Genomic DNA, 20,404 nt, shown 5'->3' on the forward strand with positions numbered 1-20,404 from the left:
GGCCTTTTCATTTGCCTGCTTTTTATTGAGGCTTCATTAAAGTTGTTGGCTGCCACATGTCATTAATGTGGCTCTTTCTCTACTTGCAGCTTGTCTTCCTTTATTTTTTTTTAATGGCTTTAGCTAGATTGTTGTAAACTAGGTAAGCAGGTTTGTTAGATAAAAGCAAGTAGGTAGGTACCGTGTTAAAGGTTGATTGTGCTTTGAGTAAATTTCATAGTTTTTTTTTTGAAGTTTCATATTTTTCGCAAATAGTTAATGTGACATTTAATTTGCTCAGATTTTTTTGCTTTCTCTTCAGTTTTAATGTGTTTTGAATAAAATTGTTGAAAGTAACTGTAAGGGCGCCTGGTGGCTCAGTGGGTTAAACCTCTGCCTTTGGCTCAGGTCATGATCCCAGGGTCCTGGGATCGAGCCCCGCATCGGACTCTCTGCTCCGTGGAGAGTCTGCTTCCTCCTCTCTCTCTGCCTGCCTCTCTGCCTACTTGTGATCTCTGTTCTGTCAAATAAATAAATAAAATGTTTAAAAAAGAAAAGAAAAGAAAGTGACTGTAAAAGTTATAAATGATTATTGCAATATTTTAATACTTGAAAATGGTGCCCAGTAGTTTCTGATGAGTACAGATTGATGAACAATTAGAAATCAAAAGTTCCCCAAATCAACAACGTCTTTACAAATTAGGCCAGCTATTTGCTCAAGCAAAAACATTTTTAATTTAATGTCTCTCAGGAATATTCCCGTCTAGTTTTAGATAAAATGTGATTAGCAAGGGAATTAATCAAAATTTCTGACCACAATACTTAAACATCTTTAAGGATTGCAGAAATATCCATAAACACAGATTTTTTTTTTTTTACTGATTTCAGAATTAGAAATTATATAATTAGTTTTTCCATCCGTGTCTTTTCATAAAAAGTAAAAGAAGTAAGTTTGGAGGTAGATTTAACTCATAGTAGAAATAAAGAAAAATGAAAAATAAAGACCTCTGTGTGAAGGGCAGAAAGTTTACTTACCTCGGCCAGGTTTCTCCACCAAATCCATAATGCTGATGTCCTTTGCCCATGACACGAGGAGATCTACATTTTCGCCTGTGTTCCTCAGGGAGTGAAATGGGCATTATCCCACCATATTCCCTATCAGCACCCCATCGATGTCTACATTGTTGGTGTGACTCCCTTAATTCCTGATACCTATGAGAAAAGAGAGACTTCTGAAATAATTTCAACATGGAATGCAGTGGTCAGAATGTTTTTGTCCCCAAAGTCCATAGGTTGAAATCCTAATGCCCGATGTGATGGTAGAAGAAAATGGGGCCTTTATTCAGTGACTAGGTCGGAAGAGAGTCATCATGAGTGGGTCTCTTATGAAAGAGACCCCTGATGGGGCGCCTGGGTGGCTCAGTGGGTTAAAGCCTCTGCCTTTGGCTCAGGTCATGATCCCAGGGTGCTGGGATCGAGCCCCACATCAGGCTCTCTGCTCAGCAGGGAGCCTGCTTCCTCCTCTCTTTCTCTTCCTGCCTCTCTGCCTACTTGTGATCTCTGTCTGCCAAATAAATAAATAAAATCCTAAAAAAAAAAAAAAAAAAAAGAGAGACCCCTGAGAGCTTACTAGCCCCCTCCACCATGTGAGGACACAGCAAGAAGGTGCCAGGTCTCCACAAACAGACACGTAGATCAATGGAACAGAATAGAGAGCCCAGAAATAGACTCTCAACTCTAGGGTCAACTAATCTTTGACAAAGCAGGAAAGAATGCCCAATGGAAAAAAGACAGTCTCTTCAGCAAATGGTGTTGGGAAAATTGAACAGCCACATGCAGAAAAATGAAATTGGACCATTTCCTTACACCACACACAAGAATAAACTCCAAATGGATGAAGGACCTCAGTGGGAGAAAGGAATCCATCAAAATCCTTAAGGAGAATATAGGCAGCAACCTATTCAACCTCAGCTGCAGCAACTTCTTCCTAGAAACATCACTAATGGCAAGGGAAACAAGGGCTAAAATGAACTATTGGGACATCATCAAGGTCAAAAGCTTTTGCACAGCAAAGGAATCACTCAACAAAACCAAAAGACAATGGGAGAAGATATTTGCAAATGGCATATCAGATAAAGGGCTAGTATCCAAAATCTATAAAGAACTTATCAAACTCAACACCCAGGAACAAATAATCCAATCAAGAAATGGGCAGAGGACATGAACAGACATTTCTGCAAAGAAGACATCCAGATGGCCAACAGACACATGAAGAAGTGCTCCACATCACTCAGCATCAGGGAAATACAAATCAAAACCACATGAGATACCACCTCACACCAGTCAGAATGGCTAAAATTAACAAGTCAGGAAATGACAAATGCTGGCAAGGATGTGGAGAAAGGGGAACCCTCCTATACTGTTGGTGGGAATGCAAGCTGGTGCAACCATTCTGGAAAACAGAAAGGAGGTTCCTCAAAAAGTTGAGAATAGAGCTACCCTATGACCCAGCAATCGCACTACTGGGTATTTACCCTAAAGATACAAATGTAGTGATTGGAAGTGGCACATGCACCTGAATGTTTATAGCAGCAATATCCACAATGGCCAAACTATGGAAAGAACCTAGATGTCCATGAACAGATGAATGGGTAAAGAAGATGTGATGTATACATATACAATGTAATACTATGCAGCCATCAAAAGAAATGAAATCTTGCCCTTTGCGACGATGTGGATGGAACTAGAGGGTATTATGCTGAGCGAAATAAGTTAGTCAGAGAAAGATAATTATCATACGATCTCCCTGATATGAAGAATGCGAGAGGCAACGTGGGGAGTTTGGGGGGTAGTGAAGGAAAAAATGAAACAAGATAGGATTGGGAAGCAAACAAACCATAAGAAACTCTTAATCTCACAAAACAAACTGAGGGTTGCTGGGGGGAGGGGTGTAGGGAGATGATGGTTGGGTTATGGACATTGGGGAGGGTATGTGCTATGGTGAGTGCTGCGAATTGTGTAAGCCTGATGATTCACAGACCTGTACCCCTGGGGCTAATAATACATTATATGTTGATAAAAAATTAAAAATTAAAAAAAAAAAAAAGAAAGAAAGAAGGTGGCAGGTCTCAACTAGGAGGAAGGCTTTCACCAGAATGTGACCATGCTGGCATTATGATCCTGGACTTGAAGCCTCCAGAACTGGGAGAAGGAAATGCTGTTTGTAAGAAGCAACCCAGTCTATGCTATTTTGTTACAGCAGCCTGAAGAAACTAAGACAAAGTTCCTATAGCTTCAAAATTACTTTTTTTTTTTTTTTAAAGATTTTATTTATTTGACAGAGATCACAAGTACAGAGAGGCAGGCAGTGGGGTGGGTAAATGGGTAAATAGGCTCCCTGCAGAGCAGAGAGCCTGATTCGGGGCTTGATCCCAAGATCCTGGGATCATGACCTGAGCCGAAGGCAGAGGCTTTAACCCGCTGAGCCACCCAGGGACCCCTCAAAATTACTTTTGGATTGCATTTTTAAAATAGGGACTTCTCTGTGCTGGGTAAATTATGAGATACACTGTTGCTCTAGGAGATCTTCCATGCCTTCTCACCCACCCTCTCAGAGACGTGGCCTGCCCCCACCCCCCATTCACTGCCTGAAACTCTGTCCCATTGGAATCAAACTACCCAGAAGACCCCAGAATGTCCCTTTGTTCAAAACTGGCTGATGGTAACACAGGAAAGGGAAAGCAAGATGGAGATCACTTAAATGCCAAGCACTGTATCATGCACCTAATATATGCTATTTCGCTCACGAGAGATCTATGATATGAAAGTAATAATGATATGCCTAAATAATGGGGCAGTAGGACACAGGGGGAGTCAGCATTATTTCAGGAGTCAGCAAAATCACAAGCTCACTAAGAATGATCTGTAGAACAAATAAACAAACATCTTACGAATACCACACTACCAATTTTCAAATACATGTGGGCATTGCATACTTAAATGAAACTTCATTGTAAAGCATTGTCAAATACATAAAAGCTTCTGGTCATTATGTTCTTTTTCAGTGTCAGTCAATGAATCATGACACGTGTGTGGGAGATAAAAACTGTTGACAATGAACAGAAAATCAAAGAGATCCTCATCTTTGAAAAATACTGAGAATCACTGCACTGTCGCATTGTAACCGCACTGAATCCTCAGCAGAGTCATTACCTTTGGGACAATGCTGAAAAGTATTAGAGTGGTATCCTTATGCCAAAAGCCTAATTTTTGCCATCAAAGTATTTAAAACTAGACAAGGAAGTCAATACACAGCTATGAAAGACATCATCAGATTGCTGAAGGAACAAGGTTAAATTCTTGAGGGCCTACAGATGATGACTATTATTTTTTTACTGTTATTCATGTGCTAATTTCTTTTAAACATCTTTACTGAGATACAGTTTACATTCCATATGAGTCATCCATTTAAAGTGAACAATTAAATGGTTTTTAGTATATTCACAAATATGTATAACCATCACAATAATTTTAGAACCTTTTATCACCTCAAAAAGAAACCTTGTACCCTTTAGCCATCATTTCCCCACTTGGCCTTCCCCACCCAGGCCAAAGCAGCCACTAATCTCCTCTCTCTCTTTTTTTATACAGCCTTCCTAGTGCCTGGGAATAGTAGCTCTTTGTGGTTCTGATTTGCATTTTCCTAATGACTAATGATGTTGAGCATCTTTTCACATACTTATTGGCCATTTGTATCTGTTCTTTGGAGAAATGTCTGTTACTCAGATCCTTTGTCATTTTTAAATTGGGCTTTTTTTTATTACTGAGGTGTAAAATTACTAGATAGTAGGAGTCCCTTCTCAGATATAGGATTTGCAAATATTTTCTCTTACTTTGTCTCTATGTTGTCTTTTCATTTTCTTGGTAGTATCCTTTGAAGCACAAAGTTTTTTATTTTAATCTTGATGAAGTCCAGTTTATCTGTTTTCTCTTGTTTCTTGTGCTTTTAGTGTCAAGAATATAGTGCTGAATCCAAGATCATGAAGATCTACCCATATGTTTTCTTTTAACAGTTTTTATAGTTTTAGCTGTTACACACTTAGGTCTTTGATCCATGTTGATATGTTGTTAATTTCTATTCATGGTGTGAGATAAGGATACAGCTTCATTCTTGTGCATGTGGATATCCAGTTGTCCCAGCACCTTTTGTTCAAAAGAATAGTTTTTCCCCCTTGAATGGTCTTAGCTAGAGATTTTTTTTTTTTAATTTAAATCCAGTTTAATTAACATTTGAGCATATTATTAGTTTCAGAGGTAGAATTTAGTGATTCATCAGTTGCATGTAACACCCAGTGCTCCTTCTGTCAAGTGCTCTCCTTAATGCCCATCACCCAGTTACCCCATCCCTCCATCGTCCTCCCCTCCAGCAGTTTCTTTCCTATAGTTAAGAGTCTTATATAATTTGTCTCCCTCTCTGCTTTCATCTTATTTTTCCTTCCCTTCCCCTATGTTCATTTGTTTTGTTTCCTTCTTTTTTTTAAGGTTTTATTTATTTATTTGAGAGAGAGCATGAGGGGGGGTAGGGTCAGAGGGAGAAGGAGATTCCCTGCTGAGCAGGGAGCCTGGTACTCCAGGGTCATGACTTGAGCTGAAGGCAGTCACTTAACCAACTGAGCCACCCATATACCCTCTGTTTTGTTTCCTTAATTCCACATTTAAGTGAAATTATATGATATTTGTCTTTCTCTGACTGACTTATTTTGCTTGGCGTAATACTCTCTAGTTCACCCACATTGTTGCAAATGACAAGATTTCATTCTTTCTGATGGCTGAGTAATATTCCATTACTTACACACACACACACACACACACACACACGCACCCCACACATCTTCTTTACACATTTATCTATCGATGGACATGCAGATTGTCTTTTAATTTTTAAAAATGGAAAGTCATGGCGTGCCTGGGTAGCTCAGTGGGTTAAGCCTCTGCCTTCAGCTCAGGTCATGATCTCAGTGTCCTGGGATCAAGCCCCGCATCAGGCTCTCTGCTCAACAGGGAGCCTGCTTCCCCCCACCTCTCTCTTTGCCTGCTTCTCTGCCTAGTTGTGATCTCTGTCTGTCAAATAAATAAAATATATTTTAAAAAATGGAAAGTCACGTAAAGGAGCAGAAGCCCTTGCTCCTAATTTTTATCTAGAGCTCCTTTAATAGTGGTTCTCAAAGTGCGGACCATGGACTAACAGTAGCAGCAGCATTTCTCTTTTTAAAAAAGATTTATTTATTTATTTATTTGAGAGAATTTGAGCTCACAGGTGGAGTGAGGGGCAGAGGTGGAGGGGGAGAGAGAGAGAGAATCCTCAAGCAGACTCCGTGCTAAGCATGGAGCCTGACACGTGGCTTGATCCTAAAACCCTGAGATCAGGATCTGATCCAAAACCAAGAATTGGCTGCTCAACTGACTGAGCTATCCAGACCCAACATCAACATCTCTTAAAAGCTTACTAGAAATATAAATTCTCAGGCTTTCCCTCAGGGCTAGGAATCAGAATTTCTTGGCGGAGGGCATAATCTGTTTTAATAAAGCCCTCTTGATGATTGTTACACATGCAAAAGTTTTAAAAGCGTTGCCCCATTCAACAGTTACTTTTCATAGGAATCAGATGTGATTCTTCCTTTTGATCCCTAACTGATCAGGGAAGTTTACCAGGCTCACAAATGATCTGTGTGGATGAGGTCTTTGGAGGAAACTGGAGAATGACTGTGTTTCACATCTGGGTCAAAGTGTTACTGAACAAAAGCAGCAGAAGTAGAACCAAAGGAAAACAAAGTCAGAAAGTCTATTGGTGACCACTCCCACCCCTGTCCTGGGAATGTGGAATATTCTGAGGAAGGCTTTGGACCTCCAGAACGTATGGAATAAAGACTTGAGTAGAATTTATTTTGATTTTAAGGGCTGAGAAGTGGAGTTGAATTTTGGGCCAAATCAGTAGAGATGATATAGAATTCAGGTATTTAGAGCACATTGGAGAAGTGGTATGGTAAGAGGTGAAGCAGGAGAGGACAACAAGAACAATAGCCTGGGGGCCTTATAAGCCCTTTGCACTGTAACTGTGTAGTGGGGAGACAACCAGAAACACAGGAGAGGAGTTCAGAGAGAGGACTATGTGGAACTTCTTTGTACCGGTATAGCACTCAGCTTAATGTAAGCCCTCTGTAAATAGCTGCTGAATGGAATGAAGAATTAGCACTGTCTTATAAATGGAATACTTTATCTCGTGAAGTTACTAGATAGGGATTGGCAAATTATGGCTTACAGGCCAACTCCAACCTGCTGCCTGTTTTTGTTAGTAAAATTCTATTGGAATGCATCCACAACCATTCATTATGTATTGTCTATTATCTGTGGCTGCTTTTTGCCCTGCAATAGCAGAGTTGAGTAGTTTGACAGAGACCATAGATAAAGCCTAAAATACAGTTGACCCTTGAGTGATGTGGGAGTTAAGGGTACCGACCCCTTATGCCATTGAAAATCAGCATGTAACTTTTGACTCCCCAGGAACTTCACTATTAATAGCCTACTGTTGACCAGAAGACTTACAGATAACATAAATAGTTGATTACACTATTTTTAAATATTATACACACATGTGAGCACACATATTTGGTATAGGTCTTACATACTATATTCTTACAATAAAGCGAGCTAGAGAAAAGAAAATGTTAAGAAAATCATGAGGAAAAGAAAATACATTTATATCACTATATTGTATTTATGGAAAAAAATCTGCACATACACGAACCCATGCAGTTCAAACCTATGTTGTTCAGTGGTCAGTTGCATTTACTGTCTGACCCTTTACAGAAGTTTGCCAGCCTCTGTACTTGCTTGTCAAGGAGAACCTGGGTGACCACTGATTTAGGGTGCTGTAGAAGGCATGGCGGTATTCAGCTCACAGACCTCTCAGGCCTTCACCAGCTTTATGGCTGTGATAAGTAGACATGGTATGAAGGGCTTGACAAGTGAAAAATATTTAAACACATTTGATTGATGGCAACCAAAGCTTTAATATCTAAGTTTTTAAAAAGTTATATTTATTTATTTTTATTAACATATAATGTATTATTTGCTTCAGGGGTACAGGTCTGTGAATTATCAGTCTTACACAGTTCACAGCACTCACCATAGCATATGCCCTCCCCAGTGTCCATAACCCAGATACACTATCCCTACCCGACCCCACAGCAACCCTTAGTTTGTTTCCTGAGATTAAGAGTCTCTTATGGTTTTTCTCCCTCCCTGGTCCCATCTTGTTTCACTTTTTCTCTCCCTACCCCCATAACCCCCCTGCCCTACCTCTCAATTCCTCATATCAGAGAGATCATATATAATTGTCTTTCTCTGACTGACTTATTTCGCTTCTCATAATACCCTCTAGCTCCATCCACGTCATTGCAAATGCCAAGATTTTGGATTTTTGATGGCTGCATAGTATTCCTGTGTGTGTGCGCGCACGCACGCATATTACATCTTCTTTATTTATTTATCTGTTGTTGGACATCTAGGTTCTTTTCATCCTTTGGCTATTGTGGACATTGCTTCTATAAATATTCAAGTGCATGTGACCTTCAGATTACTACATTTGTACTAAAAAGTTATATTTAAATTAGATGAGTCAATTTCCCAACATCTGATCTCCATATATTATATTGTCCTAGGAAGACAAGCCAGGAGAAAATGTTAATCATTTGGGTGGGCATCCATCTAAAGTTAGTAAGTTGCAGGAAGCCACTTAAAAGACAAGGGGCGCCTGGGTGGCTCAGTGGGTTAAAGCCTCTGCCTTCCTCTTGGGTCATGAGCTCAGGGTCCTGGGATTGAGCCCCACATTGGGGGGGTCTCTGCTCGGCAAGGGGTCTGCTCCCCTCCCCCCACCATCTCTCTCTGCCTGCCTCTCTACCTACTTGTGATCTCTGTCTGTCAAATAAATAAATAAATAAAATCTAAAAAAATTAAAATAAAATAAAAGGCAAAAGCAAAAATAAGTCCTAGTTTCCTTTATTTTAGTGTCTCACATATCCCCCCCTTAGCTTGAATACTAACAGCATCTTATAGAAGGAACTAATTAAAATAAATATTGAAATTTTAGGATTAAATAATTTGAAAGCTTAAATAATACATGTCACCACAGCAAAGAAAATAACAGTAAATTGTTAGCATTGCAGTTTGTGGCCACATAAAATTGTTTACTTGCTTTTGAGATAGATAGGTTTCCTATGGTTGAACCAGCATCTTACTTTGGAGTCACTAGGGAGTTTAGAGCATTACATTCTACATGGGGGCTGAATCTAGCCAGTAATTATTGGAAGGAATGATTAAAGGATAGCTCAGAACAAACATATTCTCATTTTTAGTTGGCAGAGGACTTGTGGCAAAAAATAAATAAATAAATAAATAAATAAATAAATAAATAAATAAAATAAATTCAGGAATCCTAAAGCAATTGAATGAATCCAGAAACCAAATGGGAATGTTTGATGAAATCTTAAATAATTCTCTAAGCATGATACACTCTAGTTCCATCCATGTTGTCGCAAATGGCAAGATTTCATTTCTTTTGATGGCTGCATAGTATTCCATTGTGTATATATACATCACATCTTCTTTATCCATTCATCTCTTTCTGGACATCTAGGTTCTTTCCATAGTTTGGCTATTATGGACATTGCTGCTATAAACATTCGGTGCACGTGCCCCTTCGGATCACCACGTTTGTATCTTTAGGGTAAATACCCAGTAGTGCAATTGCTGGGTCATAGGGCAGTTCTATTTTCAACATTTTGAGGAACCTCCATGCTGTTTTCCAGAGTGGCTGCACCAGCTTGCATTCCCACCAACAGCGTAGGAGGGTTCCCCTTTCTCCGCATCCTCGCCAGCATCTGTCATTTCCTGACTTGTTGATTTTAGCCATTCTGACTGGTGTAAGGTGATATCTCATTGTGGTTTTGATTTGTATTTCCCTGATGCTGAGTGATATGGAGCACTTCTTCATGTGTCTGTTGCCCATCTGGTTGTCTTCTTTGCAGAAATGTCTGTTCATGTCCTCTGCCCATTTCTTGATTGGATTATTTGTTCTTTGGGTGTTGAGTTTGCTAAGTTCTTTATAGATTTTGGACACTAGTCCTTTATCTGATATGTCGTTTGCAAATATCTTCTCCCAGTTTGTCAGCTGTCTTTTGATTTTGTTAACTGTTTCCTTTGCTGTGCAAAAGCTTTTGATCTTCATGAAATCCCAATAGTTCATTTTTGCCCTTGCTTCCCTTGCCTTTGGCGTTGTTCCTAGGAAGATGTTGCTGTGGCTGAGGTCGAAGAGGTTGCTGCCTGTGTTCTCCTCAAGGATTTTGATGGATTCCTTTCTCACATTGAGGTCCTTCATCCATTTTGAGTCTATTTTTGTGTGTGGTGTAAGGAAATGGTCCAATTTCATTTTTCTGCATGTGGCTGTCCAATTTTCCTAACACCATTTATTGAAGAGGCTGTCTTTTTTCCATTGGACGAAATCTTAAATAATTCTCAAGGTGCTTCCTTGATGTTTGTTTGCTTAATGAACTAGAGAACTTGCTAGAGGTAAGGAGATGTCAACTGAATGGAAAACAGAGATAGACATCTGTCATGATTTTGAATAGCTAGACCAGCCATTCTTTAATTTTCACTGGAAGGAATACAAAAGAATACCACTTGCTTATTGATATCTTTAAAGGAGATCAAGTCAGAGTATATATAATAGTGAATACTATAATTGCTCTAAAACCCATCAGTGAAGAAAGTAACTGAAGGATAAAGAGTAACTCCCCTTTAGCCAGAGGGTAAGCCAGAACCACAGTCCTGGTTTTCTTACGCTTTGGGCGTAAGAAAGCATTTTCAGCACTTTGTGCGTAAGAAAGCATTTTCAGTGCTTTCTGCTAGCCCACTGGTTCTCAAAGTAAGCTGAGAAACTTCTAAAAATGAAGATTTCACCGCAGACCTTGTGAGCCAGAATATCTCCAGACTGAGCCTGAGAATCTCTATTTTAGAAAGCTGCTCACGTGGTTCTGATGTGTCCGCACACTGGTGCTGGGCAACCAGTGCAGCTAGACTACCTATTCAGAAAAGAAAAAAGTATGCTGATGTGAGGAGTCATTCTGCATTGTTGTTAAAACGGCTGAGTTCAGAACACATGATATTTTAAAACAAGTATCGCCTTAAGCATGTCCAAGTTCGAAAAGGTGAACTGTTGAGAGCTAACATCTGCAGGGATTCATGTTCACCCTTAGCATTATGAAGGGTGATTCCTGAAGTCTAGGAGCTTCTTGTCTTGCTTTGCTCTTGAGATACGATACCTTGAGGCTTGAGTTGGGAGCCACAGACCCTGACTGTGCTCTGAAGAAGTAAGCCTCAGCATTGAGAGTAGAGGTACCAGTGTTAACTTGATGAACACTTTTCAGAGCAGTTCAGAAGAAAAAGAGAACTTCTGTTTCTGTAAGCTGCCCAGCTGCTTTTTAAGAGGGAGTTAATAGGAAGGTTTGTGAGAATGCATGATCATCCTGGCTCTCCCATTTGGGGATTATGATAGGAAAAAATTCACATGGATTAAAGCGAAAGGAAGTTATTAGCAATCAGGAACATGGATTTGTACCTACCTTTTGCTTCAAGTAGTACCTTATTGCAGTAACTGAACATATGTTGTATTTAATTGTATAATCAGTTAACAAAAAGCAGCATTTTCTGCTTTTCTGCTGATTTAATTGTATAATCAGTTAACAAAAAGCAGCATTTTCTCAAAGATGCTTCTCTTAAATTTCATGCCAGCTAAAAGGTTTGGAACCAATTACTAACCAACCATAGCTTGGTAGGTAGAAGAGACAAACATTTCAGTGAAAAGCCTTACATAAGTGCTTTTGAGGGGATAGTGAGTTCATTCAGATAGGATAGCCTTAAATTCCTGCTCTGATCCCTTTTGGCTAAATATAAAGTTTTATATTACTTTTGAGCCAGGGACAGTTGCCTGTTCCCAGATCATGCACAGTCTGCTAAGAGTTCCCTTTGACTCAAGGGAAACCTTGCCTAATCTGATCCAACTGACAGCCATTTTCAGGAATCAGGTAGCAGAAGAGCATGTGCAGCAAGGACTGACTCAGTGTACGTGAGCTGGGCCCTCTTTCTCACAAATATGAAAATATTCCTTTTCATTAAGTGAAAAATCCAGTTTACAAAAAATATGTTAAATACGATCTTTAAATTTAAAAAATGGAGAAGACACATACTGAGATGTTAACGGTGGTTATTCTGGATAAAGGAAGTATGGGGTTTTTCTCTCTTATGCTTTAATTTCATAGCTTTTCCTTCTGTTAGAAAATGGGAAGTTTGTTTTCTTTATGGATATACATGATTTCTAAATTATTTATAAGGAACATGTGTTAGTTTTATCATTAGAAAAGAAAAGCTTTCTTCTTTTTTCATATAAAGGGCATATTTACAAACTGGACTACATCCATGGAAATCTGATCAAGATAGTAAAAGCCTCAATGGAAGAAAGAGTAAAGTCTATAGAGAACCAGTGTTTAGTCTGGCAAAGAGAATTCTTACAGTGCCAAAGGATCTTTGAACTCTTGAAGGGCTGCTGTCATGGAGTTGATAGATTATTCTTATTTTGCGTGGCTTTGGAAAGAACTGGGATCAGCGGACAGAAATTTGGGGGAGGAAAAATGTTCTCAGTAGAAAGAAAATTACCTAGTAATCAGTAGCATTCAGAATTGGGATGGATTGCCTGTGTGGTAGAGACATTCCATGTTGGAAGTGTAAACTGAGGCTGGGTGGCTTTCTGTGTGATTTCTTTTTTTTTTTTTAAATTTTTTAAATTATTATTATTTTTTTTATTTGACAGATGGAGATCACAAGCAGACAGAGAGGCAGGCAGAGAGAGAGAGAGGGAAGCAGGCTTCCGGCTGAGCAGAGAGCCCGATGTGGGGCTCCATCCCAGGACCCTGGGATCATGACCTGAGCCGAAGGCAGAGGCTTTAACCCACTGAACCACCCAGGTGCCCCTCTGTGTGATTTCTTAAAGAAGGAATTCTTAAATGAGAGATTTGACCAACTGAAATAAACAAAATAAAACAACCACACAGGCTGTTTTTTCACTGTCCAAGTGTTTTGAGATTTTTTGGGGCGGGGGGAGAGCCTCAAAATGATTCAAATAAATACAGAAAGCTGGCCCTAAGATCTTGGAAAATTACTTGTTTGTACCTGTTACTTCATATGTAAAATGAGGATAATGGACAGTATTTACAGGGTTGCTGGGAGGATTAAAAGGACTGCTACATTCAAAGCATTTGGTTCAGTGCCCACTTACAGTAATTACTCAATATACATTAGGGGCAATTTTAATAATAATTTGTAGTTAATATGTTACAGGAAATTCAATAAAGCAAATATTTAGGTAGCAACTGTGAATAACAGATTCTGGGACTGTTTTTGAACAGATGGTGTTAGGGGATGTTAGGGAACCACTATACTACTCCTTATAAAATAAAAAGTTTGATTAAAACAGGTCAATTTTGGGGGTGCTTGGGAGGCTCAATGGGTTAAGTCTCTGCCTTCAGCTCAGATCATGATCTCAGGGTCCTGGGATGGAGCCCCACATTGGGCTCTCTGCTCAGCAGGGAGCCTGCTTCCCCTCTCTGCCTGCCTGCCTCTCTGCCTACTTGTGTGATCTCTGTCTGTCAAATAAATAAAATCTTTAAAAAAAAAAGATTAGTTTTCAAATGAAGGATCATTCTAGATCTGATCATTCTGGAGTTCTAAAATGTAGTGGATAAAATTGATGTCTTTCTTGCAAAAATATACCAACTTACTTTTGATCAATTGCCTAACAGATATGGATACCTCATAGTTAATTGTCATGTTATGGCATCCCTATGATGTGAAAACAGAAAGCCCCCAACTGAATGTTTTTTTCTCACATATATCACATAGAAAAATAAACTAATGTATTAAAGCCCTTTTTACTTATTTATGTTTTCTAGTTTTTGTTTTACCTGTCCTCTGAGGCAGTTGGACGAACAGTTGTTTGTAGCGGAGTGTGCAATTCATTAGAGTAGAAGGTATTGGACAGTATGTCAGCTCCTTCAAGCTCTCTGCAACAATAGGGCCTGCCGTGAATTACCTCCATGTTTCTTGACTAAGATGGCACAGACTGGAAGAGAAAAGGAGGGCACACTTCTGCAGTCAGCTTGACTTGGTCACTATCACAAAGACTCCCTCAGGGAAGGCAGGGAACATAATTTATACTGCTGGTGTTCAACACTGCATAAAAATCACTTCCTTCTTTACAAAGAGGCTGTCTGTGGACCCTCAGATTGTCACATCAGTAATTAATAGCAGCTTAAATTCTATGGAAATGAATTTCAATGGAAACAAATCCACAAGTGGAAGATGTTCCTAAGTACAGTCTAAACACTTTGTGGATGACATGTAGGTTCATATCCATAAAAGGCCACTACTGTAGGGACATCGACTGAAATTATATTTTTTGCCTCATAATTTACCATAACTATTCAAGAAAGCTCAGTTGATCCCCCTTCCTCCCCACCGTATAATATTTCCAAAAAGCAGGCAGAATCATCCAGCAGATTAAGCAGTGTGTTTCTAAAGGTTTCAGGGATCCGGAATGAGAGAAGCCCTTTGCAGAGAGGTTGGAGAGGCAGGCGCGCAGCGCAGGCAGGATCCCAAAGGGTTTAGAATCCCACCCTCTCCCTCAGACTTAGACAGGGGAGCCAAGGAGGCACCCTGGCTGGGGCCACGTGTCTTCCGGGCCATCAGCGTCCCGCCAAGCAGTGTGACTCGAGGGTTCGAACACACCTGGGACATCGGCCTGGGAGCGGCCCTGCACTGTGTCTCCCCTTCTCCTCCCCAAAGCTGGTGGGCCTCTGCGGGGCGTGGAATCCCGCTGTTGCCCGCACCTGCGGGCCCGGGGAGCTTGCAGGCTGGGGGCAGGTGCGGGTGGGAGAGAGAGAGAGAGAGAGGGACCGCGGACAGGCCAGGGGTGGGGTTGAGGGTGCCTGTGACGGCAGCGGTGACCGTGGCACTAGGTAATGCATTCTTGCGGGGCAGGGGGCAGCTCTTAGAGGTTTCGCGGGAAGCGAGCCCAGGAGCTCCGTGACTCGCGACTTGTAGGAATCGGAAGTGGGACTGGAAGCGCGGAGGAAGGGCTGGAGGCTCAGGATAGAGGTGAAGGGAACTCTCACGGAGCCCCAACCCCGCCCCCCGGCCCCCGCCGGCTCCGCGCTAACGCCTCCCCCTGCTCGTCCCCAGGCGTCCTCGGGTGGCGGCTTCATGTTCTGCTTCGTGGGCTACGTGTTCTAGGCTTTTCCCCTAGCCGAGGCGTTCGCGTGCGTGGACCGGGCACAGACGAGCACAGGGCCAGGAGAGCGGGCCAGAGGGACACCCTGGTGAGGCGAGAGCGTCTAACCCATGTTCCCCTTCCACCTCCCCTTGCTGGAATGGGGGAAGTGACGCTACCACATCCAAGGCGGCTTCGCAGAACTCCGCACACTGCTCGCGGGATTGCGCCCTGTGAGAACCTCAGCTCTTCCTCCCCTGGGTGGGTGCGGACGTGGAGAACCGGCGTGCATGCCCTATGCAGTTCCTAAGGATCTAGCCCCACCTCAATGACCTGTCAACAGCGACACTGCCTTTGGCAGCCCCCACCCCCCAACAAATGTGAACCACGTTTCTGTACTTAAAGAGGCGCGAGTTTCTCTGATGACTGATAACTGGGCTCCCCAGAAGGATGGGGGTGTGGAAAGCTTAGGTTTGGGGAGAGACTAGAACCCAGCCTGCAGGAACACAGAAGGATGTGGGGGCTAAGAGTGATCACCACCTCTGAGAAGGGAGGTGTGACAGTGTCCTCCTTGCGCCCCCCCCCCCTTTTAAAATGTTTTGATCAGATCAGCTGACCAGTGGTATTCATTTTATGCTGTGCCTTCTAGGTGAATGTTAGCTGATGTGAGGAAAAGTGCATTGGAATAGGCAAAGTAGTCATTTTGTATTCTTGGTCAACTTCTTAGTTCCCACACCTCTCCCACAACTCCACTAAGCTTGCAAGAGTAAATACTGCTGGAGATAGGGTTGTGAATTAGGTGGTTTGTTTATATCTTTACCCCCTTTATACACCCGCCCCCGAAAAAAAACCTTCTTGTGGAAGTCCATCTTAGCCTTTTTAAAAATTTTATATTGTCTTTTTTGCTGCTCTGGGGTTTTCAGGGTTTCCCTTTAAATTCCTTCCCATTAAATTCCCTGTCAGCTCAGCTTCTTTCCTGTGCCCAACCTTCCAGTAATTTCCATATTCCACCTTTCTGTTGTGCTTGACCTTTATTCTGTTTCCTAATGGCTTGATTCTTCCTGGGAGGTAATAATTGAGCATAATAGATTTAATCAGGCATATTCCTGAAGCTGCATCACTAGCCACATGTGAATGGTTGTGATACCAGGGAAGTTAGGGCAACAATGGGTTGATTGACCAGGATATGTGGTGATAGTCTATAGGTTCTACTGGGTTTGAAATTTTATTTTCTGTCAAATGGGAGTAAAGGGTAGGAAAGCACATTTACTTATTTTTAACTTTGCTATTTCCAAATAAAATATATAGGCAAGAAAAAAAATTCATTGTCAGATTTTTATAAAACAAGTATTCTCTTTGGAAATCCTTCCTTATCTGAAAGGTTCTTGAAGATTTTAAGACTGGGTCTGCTTGACCATGCTTCTTGTTCTAGGCTTTTTTTGACTGCACTCATACAGCCTCAGCCATCAGGTGTTGTATATGTGACCCCAACAACACAAAGTAGCCACTTAACAGAGGGGTGCTCAAAATAACTGACTTTTTAGCTGTATCACCACCACCAGTGGAGTCAGTAGCCTCAGATCACTTATCTGCTTCTCCCGACAGGTTGATCTCCTTCGTCCCCTCATTTACCTTAATATATTCTTTGAGTGACCAGTAATCCTTCCAGTGGGAAAATAAAATTTAGGATTGAAAAAAATATATGCATAGAATACTGTGGCTGGGTTGACAAAAATTCCAAACCACTAAAGTTAGACCTTTAAACTTCAAGGAAATAATATATAGGAAGTATAAATAAAGTAAATTATTAGTTATACTCTATAACCTTTATTTTTTTTAAAGATTTTATTTATTTATTTGACAGAGAGAAATCACAAGTAGATGGAGAGGCAGGCAGAGAGAGAGAGAGAGAAGGAAGCAGGCTCCCTGCCGAGCAGAGAGCCCGATGCGGGACTTGATCCCAGGACCCTGAGATCATGACCTGAGCCGAAGGCAGCGGCTTAACCCACTGAGTCACCCAGGCGCCCCTCATGAGTATTTTTTTAAATAGAAAAAGTTTGAGCCTTATTCCTTGCCTAGAAGATGGGTTGGGAAGTCTCTTTCAGAGACTTTAAAATATACTTAAAAAAATTGCAAAACTTAAAATCTCATTGATTCCAATGAATTTATCCTTTTTACTAGGATGACAATTTAAAAGTACATATTCTGCTGGCTTTAAAATTAAACTGTTTACAAATGAGTTTAATGACACTTTAATTAATAGTAAATTGAGTTTTTTGCCTTGAGTAGCTAAGGGACTACACAGTCATTGAAACGACATAGATGCAAATATTTACAAAATATCTTTACTTAGTAAATAATCCCTAATTGCCTAGACTGTGTCAGCGATTGTCCCAGTACCTGCAGTCTCTGGGGATACGGAGCCAGGGACCAGTTATAATCCAATGTGTAGGTGCAGCATTGAGAGGCAAACACTCTTGCACTTCTAGCCTCAAGAATTATGGAAATAAGGACTGTAGTTATGCTATATATTTTCTTCCTAGTCTAGGTGGGCTGTGCTCCAAAGATGGCTCCCAGTGAACCACAGCTCCTACTATTAATGCTCATGTGTACTTCCCACCTTCATTTGTATGGGCTGGTCTGTGACTTGTGTTAACCGCTTGAATGCACTAGAAGTGGTGCTGTACCAATTCTAGACCTGGTCTTTAAGAGAACAGGCCACTTCTATTTTCTCCTTCTTGGAACATTTGCTTTTGGGAGCTCTGAATGACCATGAAATAAGTCTGACTACCTTACTAGAGAGATGCTGTGGAAAGATTGCATGAAGAGGGAGAGAGACCCTGTTGTTACGATGTCCCTGTTATCTGAAGAGATGACTCCAATCCCACCTGTCATCTGACTGCAACCACATGAGAGGCCCTAGGTGAGACCAGCAGAACTGCCCATATGATCTCAGTCAACCAACAGAAGCACAAGGTAATAAAACAGTTGCTCTTTAAAACCACCAAGTCCAGTGATAACCAAGCACTTGTTATGTAATGTTTGTATATATTACATGATTTTATTCTTTCTTATCTTTTAAAATATTAGAATGTTTTAATATTTTAATGTTAATTAGGATGTTTGTTAGTGGTTCACTTTACAATGTAGTTATTTAAGATGCAGAATATTTTGATGGCATTGTAACTAAACTAGGAGAAGAAGTGAACATTATTCGGAAGTAGACAGGTGACTGAGCCTGCTTCCCGTGCCCCCCTCTGCCTGCCTCTCTGCCTAATTTTGATCTCTTTCTGTCAAATAAATAAATTATTAAAAAAAGAAGGAAGTGTAGATAATTAAGCACCAGCTCTTAACTATTTCTAACTCATAAGTGATTTGCATCAGTTTCTAAATATTTCAATGGCCTCAGGAAATTACATGGTGTGGCCTGAGATATGTCCTGTTCCCATGTACCTAGACAAAGAGGGAACTGGAAATGTTAGTGAGTTCTGGAGACATCAGTCACAGTGTTCTATACTTTGTCTCCCTCCAAGTTTTAGTTTCATCCTATCATTCTCTACACTACCACATGGGAGATTTTTGTAAAATGCAAATCTGACATGTTTCTTGCTTGAAATCTACGGCACATCCCTATTACTCACAGAATGAAGGCTAACTGAGAAATTTTTTCATAATATTTTCATTCTCAACTCTTAACCACAGGCAGCCTACCCTTCGATTATTTTGAGCTTTTTGCAGTTTCTTAACTTAGCCTTTTTCTGGTCTCCATACCTCCCCCCTGCCATTTTCTCATACCAAGCTTCATTGTTTTTGGTAAACCGCATCTGTGAGTCAGGGTTCAGTGAGGGACAGAAGCCATACCCATTATTTGAGCAGGACAAATTTAATATAAAGGATTATTAACTAGTAGAAGCTGGGTCACTATTGAAAGGGGAGATTTAAACTTCTTGGAAGACAATATGCATGTCATAGCTATACACAGCCTTCAGATGGAGAAAAAACTTGCTAGAGGTATAGATTGGCACTGTTCTCTAGAAGAGGTCTGGTCTTGTTGGAGGATGTGAATTGGCCAGAACTGGCCTTTAGAGGTGGCCTGGAGGGTATGGGCTGGTTATAGCTGCTGGTAGAGAGGGAGTGGTCTAATGGCACAGCTGGGACTCTTCTATGTGGCTTACAGGCTCTGGTGATGAATAATAATAATAGGGGATCATTACCTGAAACAGAAGTGTCTTATACTGTTATCTTTGCCTTGCAGGGTCATTCCAGTGCCATCTATTGATGAAGCTTAAAATTCTGCCACCTAGCAAAGGAGAAGCTTTTGCAGGATCCAAGTCCATTACCACAAAATGCAGGGAAAAGAAGAGTGAATTTAGAATGGAGAACCAATAAATTGATAATTTGCACACCTTAGCAATGGTAATTTATTTAACACATACTATGTGCCAGGTGCTATGATAGAATTGTGTGTGTGTGTGTGTGTGCGTGTGCAGCTGTATGTAATTTTAAATCCCACAGCAGCCCTCTGAAGTAGAAACTATTCTCATTTGACATATACAAAAATGATCCATGTTTGTTTGGACATCAAAGCTATGCTCTTCTCTGCTATCCTGTTATTCCTTTCTTCTCTGTGGAAAATTAAATGCACCCTCATGTCTTCCCCTTTACTGCTTGCCTCTTGTATTACAACACTTATATTGCAGTACCTATTGGTTTATATGTCTACCTGTCTCCATAATATAGGAGTTCCTAAAAAGCAGGAATAGTGTTTTGTTTTTTTTTTAAAGATTTTATTTATTTATTTGAGAGAGATTTTACTGAGAGAGATCACAAGCAGACAGAGAGGCAGGCAGAGAGAGAGGAGGAAGCAGGCTCCCTGCTGAGCAGAGAGCCCGACGTGGGGCTTGATCCCAGGACTCTGAGTCCATGACCTGAGCCGAAGGCAGCTGCTTAACCCGCTGAACCACCCAGGCGCCCCAGGAATAGTGTTTTTTGATTCATTTTGGTTCCCAGCGCATACCTTTAGTACTTAGTACCTAATAGGCACTTAAA

The 20,404-nt window shown here is 40.9% G+C and overlaps 1 protein-coding gene and 1 long non-coding RNA gene across 2 annotated transcripts in view; one reads left to right on the forward strand and one right to left on the reverse strand.

Moving 5' to 3' along the window:
* CUNH7orf31 (chromosome unknown C7orf31 homolog) overlaps nucleotides 1–15,060 on the reverse strand; it is a 42,072-nt gene extending 27,012 nt beyond the window's left edge. The window contains exons 1-3 of the mRNA XM_004762521.3: nucleotides 14,875–15,060; nucleotides 14,052–14,209; nucleotides 1,015–1,191 (exon numbers count right to left, since the gene is read on the reverse strand). Coding sequence (XP_004762578.1) covers nucleotides 1,015–1,191; nucleotides 14,052–14,185 — 311 coding nt within the window. The 5' untranslated portion in view covers nucleotides 14,186–14,209; nucleotides 14,875–15,060. The remainder of the gene's footprint in view (nucleotides 1–1,014; nucleotides 1,192–14,051; nucleotides 14,210–14,874) is intronic.
* LOC106006845 overlaps nucleotides 1–19,765 on the forward strand; it is a 55,495-nt gene extending 35,730 nt beyond the window's left edge. The window contains exons 3-4 of the long non-coding RNA XR_001181140.2: nucleotides 18,155–18,331; nucleotides 19,611–19,765. This is a non-coding gene — a long non-coding RNA (uncharacterized LOC106006845). The remainder of the gene's footprint in view (nucleotides 1–18,154; nucleotides 18,332–19,610) is intronic.
* Nucleotides 19,766–20,404: the final 639 nt, after the last annotated feature.

Source organism: Mustela putorius, unplaced genomic scaffold (genome assembly GCF_011764305.1).
Source record: "Mustela putorius furo isolate JIRA1106 unplaced genomic scaffold, ASM1176430v1.1 tig00003845_pilon_pilon_pilon, whole genome shotgun sequence".
Classification (NCBI taxonomy): domain Eukaryota; kingdom Metazoa; phylum Chordata; class Mammalia; order Carnivora; family Mustelidae; genus Mustela; species Mustela putorius.